This window comes from Echinops telfairi, unplaced genomic scaffold (genome assembly GCF_000313985.2).
Source record: "Echinops telfairi isolate 266 unplaced genomic scaffold, ASM31398v2 ScPeMD7_5592;HRSCAF=6446, whole genome shotgun sequence".
Classification (NCBI taxonomy): Eukaryota; Metazoa; Chordata; class Mammalia; order Afrosoricida; family Tenrecidae; genus Echinops; species Echinops telfairi.
The window spans coordinates 18,118,509-18,126,511 of record NW_022109491.1 but is presented as its reverse complement, the minus strand read 5'-3'; the positions used below and the strand labels follow the sequence as shown (position 1 = coordinate 18,126,511).

General features: G+C 58.0%; 1 protein-coding gene across 1 annotated transcript in view; it reads left to right on the top strand.

The window, feature by feature from the left end:
* Positions 1 to 7,208, top strand: part of PPP1R16B (protein phosphatase 1 regulatory subunit 16B) — a 70,151-nt gene extending 62,943 nt beyond the window's left edge. The window contains exons 8-10 of the mRNA XM_004697984.2: positions 540 to 669; positions 763 to 931; positions 4,601 to 7,208. Of these exons, the coding sequence (XP_004698041.1) occupies positions 540 to 669; positions 763 to 931; positions 4,601 to 5,110 (809 nt within the window). The 3' untranslated portion in view covers positions 5,111 to 7,208. The remainder of the gene's footprint in view (positions 1 to 539; positions 670 to 762; positions 932 to 4,600) is intronic.
* The last annotated feature ends 795 nt before the right edge of the window (positions 7,209 to 8,003 follow it).

Here is an 8,003-nt window from a genome sequence, read left to right as displayed (position 1 = left end):
GGAAGGTAGGTAGGTAGGTTGGATGGATGGATGGATGGATGGAGGGATGGATGAGTGGGTGGGTGGGTGGGTGGATGGATGGGAGGGAGGGAGGAAAGGAGGGAGCAGGAATCGATTGGAAGAAGACTGGGTTGGTAAGTAGGTAGATGGATGTGTGAGAAGGCCTCGGTCGGTTGAGTGGGTGGGCTCACAGATGTCTGGGCCTCTTCACATGACTTTGTTCCTGGTACGAATGGGGGACCTGTTGTCTTGATACTTGTTCTTGGAGAATGGAAGGCTTCTCTTGGAAATAGTCAGCGGTGGGAACATCCGGGAACCTAGGAACGGTGACAACACATGGCACCTAGCTTCCCAGCCTAAGGCTTCTCTCGGGATTGGGCTGTCACCCAAGAGTTGGGCCGATACTGTGTCCTCTCCTCCCTGCGGGGAAGTGCCAGGGGAGGGCTGGTGGCAGGTCTCCTTAGGTAGAATGTGCTTCCGGGTGGGCCCGAGCTCCCCCTCTGGTACCCTCTCACACGGGCTCCCCGGTCCCCCTGCAGACCTGTGTGAGGAGGAGGAGTTCAAGGTGCTTCTGCTGGAGCTGAAACACAAGCACGACGTGATCATGAAGTCCCAGCTGAGGCACAAGTCCTCCCTGAGCCGGAGGACGTCCAGCGCCGGCAGCCGCGGGTGAGTTGGGGGCCGGACAGCCAGACCTGCCCATGCTCGCTCTGCCCATGGCATCCGGGACACAGCCACCCAGCCTCCCCTGTGTCCCCTCAGGAAGGTGGTGCGTCGAGCCAGCCTGTCGGACAGGACCAACCTGTACCGGAAGGAGTACGAGGGCGAGGCCATTCTGTGGCAGCAGCGCAGTGTGGCTGAGGATCAGCGGGCCTCGGCCTACAACGGGGACATCAGGGAGACCAGGACGGACCAGGAGAACAAGGACCCTGTAGGTGGCCCTGCCCCTCCCCCCAACACCCCCAGTGGCAGCTGCTGCCCTGGCAGGAAGCTAGCCTCCCAGCCTGGTCGTGGCTCCTCATCTCAGAGCCTACAGAGCGGACTTAGCTGGGTGGTGCCCCTAGTCCACCAGGAGCCGTCTGAAGGGCCGTGGGGACTGTGGCTCTGAGGTGATCCAAGGCGGCCCACCCTGCCCTGGGGTTGTAGAGCCAGAGTGGAGACCTGGTGGAACTGTCTGCAAGCAGGAGGGTCGTAACCTGGGGTCTGCCTGGGGTGCATTCTGTTTCACGGCTGCGTAGAATTCCGAGGCTTGAATGGACTGCAGCCTCTCTGTCCATTTCTCCAACCGTGGGCATTTCCGTTGTTCCCAATCGTGGGCGACCAGGAACACAGCCTCTAGGAACTCACCTATGTTTCCTGGCGGCTCAGAAGCACAGTCTGGGCCGTGGGGTGGGCGTTTGTTTAGTGTTCATAGATGTGACCAAGCAGTCTTCCGAAGGGCCTGCACCCGCCTGTCCTCCTGTGGTTGGCAGGGCATACGAGTTTCTTGCTAACCCTTGGTCTGTCCAGCCCACGGGTCAGCAAACAAAGCTCGGCTCGAGAGCCACATGCGGCTCGTTCGGTACACGCACGTGGCTCTGAAGTCAGACGGCACATCTTTAAAGGGTGGCTTCCAGATCATGGCCATTTCCGTTGTTTCTAAAACTACACTTATGGCTCGTTCAGAAGTTTTCAATTGTTGGGAGGGACAGGATGGGTTCTTCCACCTCGAAAGTTTTCCGGCCCCTGGTGTAGCCGGTACTTCCCATTTGCACCACCCTGGCCCAGCGGGTGCTGGAGTGACTCCCATCGTCCATCCGTGTCTCCCTGGCGACAGGTGGGCAGTGGCGGGCACGTTTTCAGGTGCTTCTCAGCCGTGTTGCTTTGGCACAACATCTTATCCTGTTTTGCTCATTTTGGGGGTTTTGTTGTTGTTGTTGTTGTTGGGTTCCTTAGCTTTTTCATGACAGATTGGCAGGTGGGGCACAGACCCTTCAGGAATCCTCCTGAGAGCAGCTCTCCCTCCCTCTCTTCACTGAGAGCTCTCAGGCCAGGGGCTCCTTGATGAAAAGCTCCAGTGGGAAAACTCATTGCCCCTGAGCCGATTCCAACTCACAGTGACCCCCGGGATAGAGGAGGACTGCCTCCGCCGTTTCCCAAGGCTGTAACTCTTTACATGAGCAGAAAGCCTCCCCTTTCTCCCTCGGAGCAGTTGGCGAGTTTGAACCACTGACCTTGTGGTTAGCAGCCCAACACATAACCCACTGCACCCCCAGGGCTCCCTGATGTGACTTCTCAAATGCACATCCTTGCTGCGACTGGAGACTGGCAGTCCTGACTGTTGTTGATTCTGCTCTCAGGCCACCTCGTTAGGCTGCAGTCTTCTTTGGGCTGTTGAAGGCAAACAGATAATGGGCTACTTTGCCTTTGGAGTTGGGTTTCAGGCCTGGGGAGGAGGAGAGAGGGTGCCGTGCCAGTGGCGGGCTGTCCTTTGTTCCAGTCTAAGGGTGCCTGTCATATGCATGGCCCAGATTCCGGCCTCTGCCTTGGAGAAACAAGCTCCAGGGTCCTATGAAGTCACAAAGCTCGGAGCCTTTCTTTCCCTCCCCCACAGGAATGCAGCCAACTCCAAGGTAGGGATGCTCCAAGTGCAGTCCCTGGACCAGCAGCATCAGCATGGCCCAGGCCCTTGTTTGACATGCAGATTCTCAGGCCCCACCCCAGACCTTCTGCCTCACAAACCCGGGCTGGAGCCCAGAAGTGTAGGGCTCCAGTCCTGGTGATTCTGATTCACACAAGAGTTTTGTGAATGACTTGGGCTAGGCATTGGGCTGCTACCCACGCAAGGTTGGTGGTTCAAACCCACCAGCCACTTTTGGGGAGCAAGCTGAAGCTGTCTGCTCCTATGAAGACATATACCCTCCAGAACCCTATAGAGGTGGCCGCTGTGAGCTGGAAACAACTCAATGGCAGTAGGTTTGATTTTGGGTGCTTGATTTAAGAGGCCCCCAGGTCAGAACAGGCTCTTGCCAAGGCTCTGGCAATGCCAAGCTGGCTCTGGTGCAGCACTTGGCTGGGAGGACGCCTCAGTACTGGGCACACTGGTGTGAAGGTAGGCCCTGCCTCCAGCTGTGGCTTGTATAAGCTTAACTCCATACTGTCACCACCAGAATAGGCCTTCTGTTTGGTTCCAGCCCTGGGCGCTGGGCTGCAGATGAAATTCAAAGCTTGGGTTGAACCCTGAGCATTGTGTATTCTGGTGTGTGTTTTTGCCTTCCCGAGTAAGCCCCTGGGTACAGCCAAGGTCCCTGCCACCTCAAGCATTGGCTCGAACTTCCTTAGAATGCCAAGGGTCTGGCCCTAGAATGTACACTTTATTAAGACTTGTATTAACATCTGAGATGTGTTGACTTAGGCTCCTAAAAGTCTGCACGCCTCCCCCCAGCCTCTCCCCATCACTCTGCCTGCATACTTAAGAAGGTCCATAAAAAAAACCAAAAATGCACACACGTGCACATGCGCACACACATATCAAACATTCCCCCACCTCATCATGTTCTAACCTAGTTATATATTTCTTGGGTCTCTTTCCATGCCAGCGCGTGCCGATTCCTGCTTGTCCTCGGCAGCTACAGAGCAGAGCATTCCTGCACCTGCACTCCCCACAGTTATCACTGGTCCAAAGGCTTTGGGGCTTTGCTCCCATGAGCAAGTCCATCTGCGGAATGAAGTCCTGGCAATGGAGTTGCTGGGCAGAGCACTCGTTCTCCCACCTCCTCCCTTGATTCAGGTGAATACATAATGCTAAGTGTCCTCCAGAGAGGCTGTGGCGATTGGCTCACACTCCCGCCCGTGTTTTCATATCTTGGTCAACAGGGAGCAAAGAGCTTTCAAAACATTTTCCAGTGTGATAGGTACAAATGATGCTTAAAGGTTGTTTTGTTTTTTATGTCACTGGTTATTAGGTTAAAAGGAGCCCTGGTGGCTTAGTGGTGACGTATTGGGCTGCTGACCGCAAGGTCAACAGTTGGACACCACCAGCCGCTCCTCGGAGGAAGTCGGGGCTTGCTACTCCCATAAAGAGTCAGTGTCAGAAAACCACAAGGGGGCAGTGCTGCCCTGTTCTGTGGGGTCGCTATGAGTCGGCATGAACTTGATGGCAGTGTGTTTGTTTGTTTGTTTGGTGGTGTTAGGTTGAGTAGTATCTATCTGTGTGTCTCTGTGTGTGTGTACATGTATGTCTATGTAAACCCCCCATAAACCTTTGCAATAGAAACAACGGCTAATATGTACTAATATGTAGCTCACAGCAATACATGCGTGCGTGTGCGTGTACACACACACATATCATTTGTGCATGCAAATGGTCAACACACTCGACTGCCATCTACTTCGGGAAACTCCAACATTGAGAAGCGTATGGGACACAGTTCTTCTGGACCCCCACAGTCCCCATCCAGGGTAGGGTTTGGGCTTTTCCTGTGTGTACTGCCCAGGAGGGGAAGTCGGGAGGGAGGGAGCCAGCTCAGAAGTGCGCTGCCTTCGGCACAGGTGCCAGCTGGGTGGTGGGCTCCCACCCTTTAGCCAGCGGTAATGGTAATGCTGTCCTTCTCCCTCCCAGAACCCCAGGCTGGAGAAGCCGGTGCTGCTCTCCCAGTTCTCCACCAAGATCCCCCGGGGGGAACTGGACATGCCCGTGGAGAATGGCCTCCGGGCTCCGGTCAGCGCCTACCAGTATGCACTATCCAACGGCGACGTCTGGAAGGTGCACGAGGTGCCGGACTACAGCTCGGCCTATGGCAGCCCTGGCCTGGCCGATGCCGCCCCGCCGTGGAGCGGCTACAAGGAGCAGAGCCCCCAGACGCTGCTGGAGCTGAAGCGGCAGCGGGCTGCAGCCAAGCTGCTCAACCACCCCTTCCTGAGCAGCCACCTGGGCGGCAGCATGGCCAGGACGGGCGAGGGCAGCAACGAAGGCAAGGCCCCCTTGATCGGGGGCAGAACTTCCCCGTACAGCAGCAATGGGACCTCAGTGTACTACACAGTCACCAGCGGGGACCCCCCGCTCTTGAAGTTCAAGGCGCCCATGGAGGAGATGGAGGAGAAGGTCCACGGCTGCTGCCGCATTTCCTAGTCCCTGAAGGCTGGAGGGTGGGCGGGGAGAGATGGCTGGCCAGCCGAGCGCCCCTGGTGGTGGATGGCTCCAAGCAGCTGCAGGGAGGTGGGCTTTGCTGTCCAGAGGAGTGCTGTCCTTACCTCTCACCCAGCTGCCCTGCCTGCCCCACCCCTCACCCCACCCCGCTTCCTGTTGCATTGTCCCACTGGCCTCCCCTGCTGTCAGATTTGGGGAGGGCGCGCTTGGGATGTCAGTTCTGCACTTGGGAAAGACTTCTCTGGACCAGTGCCCGCATGCCACACACATCAACACTCACCCTCAGCTTGAGCAGGAGGCACAGCCCTGGGCTTATGGGAAGCAGGTGGGGCTGAGTGAAACGGGAGGCTAGTCCCAAGAGTCCAGTCACCATTGCCACCACGGTGAGAGCCAGGGAGGGATCCCAAGACCCTGGCAGGCCGCTCGGGTGAGACCTGCAGCCCTGCTCACAGCATCCCATCACCGTCCACACCTGGCTAGGACCTCGAGTCCTCGTGTCTGGAGGGAGCCACAGGTGGAGGGGCTAGAGGAGGTGGGCGTGGCTCTGTTCCCCTTCCTTGCCCTGCTGAGAGCAGCCCTGTGCCCAGGCCAGGCACCAGCTGTGTGACCGACCACAGGTGGGAACGGCCGAGGTGGGAAGCGTGGCTCTCCCTTCCCTGAAGTGGCGAAGTCAGTGTCTGCTAAGAGCAGTTCCTTTGGGCTGCTGCCCTCCAGGGGGGGGTCCTGGGTTGACTTTCAGGGTCACAGTGCCAGTGGGTTGGTGTTGGGAAAATGAATCCGGGGAAGAGTTGGAGTCAGGAAGGTGTTTCCAGGGAGACGAGTGAGTTCACACTCTGAATTTCAAACGACCTCTCCCGGTACCACAGCAGAGCCCGGAGCCCCAGCCGGCCCTTGTGAATATCCAGCCCACCTCACAAAAAGTTCAGAATGACATGTGGCTGGGCCCCCTCTGCTGCCCCCTTACACATCCCTCACATGTGCAGAGTGTGCACGCAGGACCCTGGGCCCAGCTTCACCTTGGCTGAGTCCTTGGCGAGGCCTGGCCCTGGTGAGTCCCAGCCTGGCTCCCCACAGTGGGGGTGCCCCAAGCTCCAGCCCACGATGACCTTGTCAGACCTGGCACTGCATTCAGTGCCTGAGCTGGAGACGGGTCTCAGGCCAGTTCAGCCCCACCCAGATCCCCTGATGCTGGGAAGGGAAGGCCTCTCTGTCACTGCCCTCTACCTCCACGGGGACTGGGGGGGAGGTGGGCTCAGTCAATAGGTCCAGCCAACACCTCTTGGGGAAACTTCCACCCCGCAGGCCTGTCTCCTGCTGTGTGCGCCTTTTGTCCTAAAACTACCTCCTTCGAGCTCCAAAGGGCTCCCCCAGCTCCCAACGCTGGGGTATGGGGAATTAATCTGGGTTCATTTAAACCTTTTTTCTGAGCCTATGAGGAGTTCTCCCTGGAGAGGCTGGAAAAGCCCAACTTGTGCCACACCCCAGTGTTGGGGGTCTGCTGTCCCATGCCCCCAAAACCCAGAGAGGGAGCTGGGCCCTGAAGGACCGAGCTGCAACTGCACAGGAGCATGGTGGTTGTGGTGCAGCGGTTCTGGGAGCGCTGTGCCCTGGGTGTTCTGGATAGACTCAGTGAGGATCATAGCACCAGGACCCTGGGGCCTCGGCTGGTTTGGATCCCACCCTATCCTCCTGCCAACACCAGGCTACACCCCATCTAGGATCAGGGGAGGATTGGAGACCCTGGGAGTGGGGGTGGGGGAGCAGGGGGCGGCTGACACCAACACACACACCATAGGTTTTACTGCCAGACCTGGCTGCAAGGCAGGGGTGCAAGGGGAGCCTGGTGCTCCCCTGGTCAAAGTGAATGGTGCCGGATTTTCAGATCTGTGCTCGGATGCCTGGTGCACCGTGGGCATTCATGGCCTCCCTGAATCCGCTGGCTAAGCCTCCTCCCTGCATGTTTCCTGCCTTCCGGGCCATTCTTAAACCCTGAAGGCTGGGATACAAGCCCACGCCATGATAGAAGCAAACCTGAGACAGGTGCTGCTCCTGCACATCTGTACACTGAGGGACTAGCGGGGGTGGGGGTGGGGGTGGGGGGAGGAGGGGGAGTAGGGGGTGTGCAACCTCGGGTCTGGACCAGTCATTCGCTCCTCCGCGTTCTCAAGTAGCTGTGACCTGCCGACTACTATGCTAGGTTCTGGGGCTCGAGGATCCCCAGTGATGACCTTGAGGATCCCCAGTGAGGACCTTTCGTCCCAGCTGCCTCCCTTGATGACCATGGCATCAGCGCCCCCATCTGGTTACCTGGGGCAGTGACTGCATCCCTCTCCGGCATCCTTTTCTTGCCCGCTCTTCCAGGCCCTTGAGCTGAGCAGCAGCTGTCAGGGATGCCCTTGGGTCACGTGGATCACCACACAGAGATGCGGGATCTCGGGTTCCAGGCAGACACCATCCCAAACTATCCGGACCTTTCAGAGATAACTGCCGTCCAGCCAGCCTCTTGGGGAGACCATCTCCTAGGAGTTTGAGGTCATGCTCAGAGGCTGGCATTTGCTATCGAATGCGTCTCAGGTTCTTAAACACACTGTCCGTGTCAAGGAGTCTCACAGAGCCTCCCCTCCCTGTCCACCTCGGAGAGGAATAGAGGGTCACCTTTTACGGGAGAAACCTCACCTTTGGAGCCAGCCTCTCCCTGGCAGGTGAGGATCAGGGAGAGCTGGGTGGAGGCTGGCAAGGTCGACCAGATGCCCAGCGTCTGCTGAGCCCCAGGTCCCGGGGCCGCCTCCACCTGGAGTGATTGCTGAGTGCCAGCCCCTGCTGGGCATCTCATTGGGAGTTTCTGGACAGCCGTTCGGAGAGCCATACCTAGGCC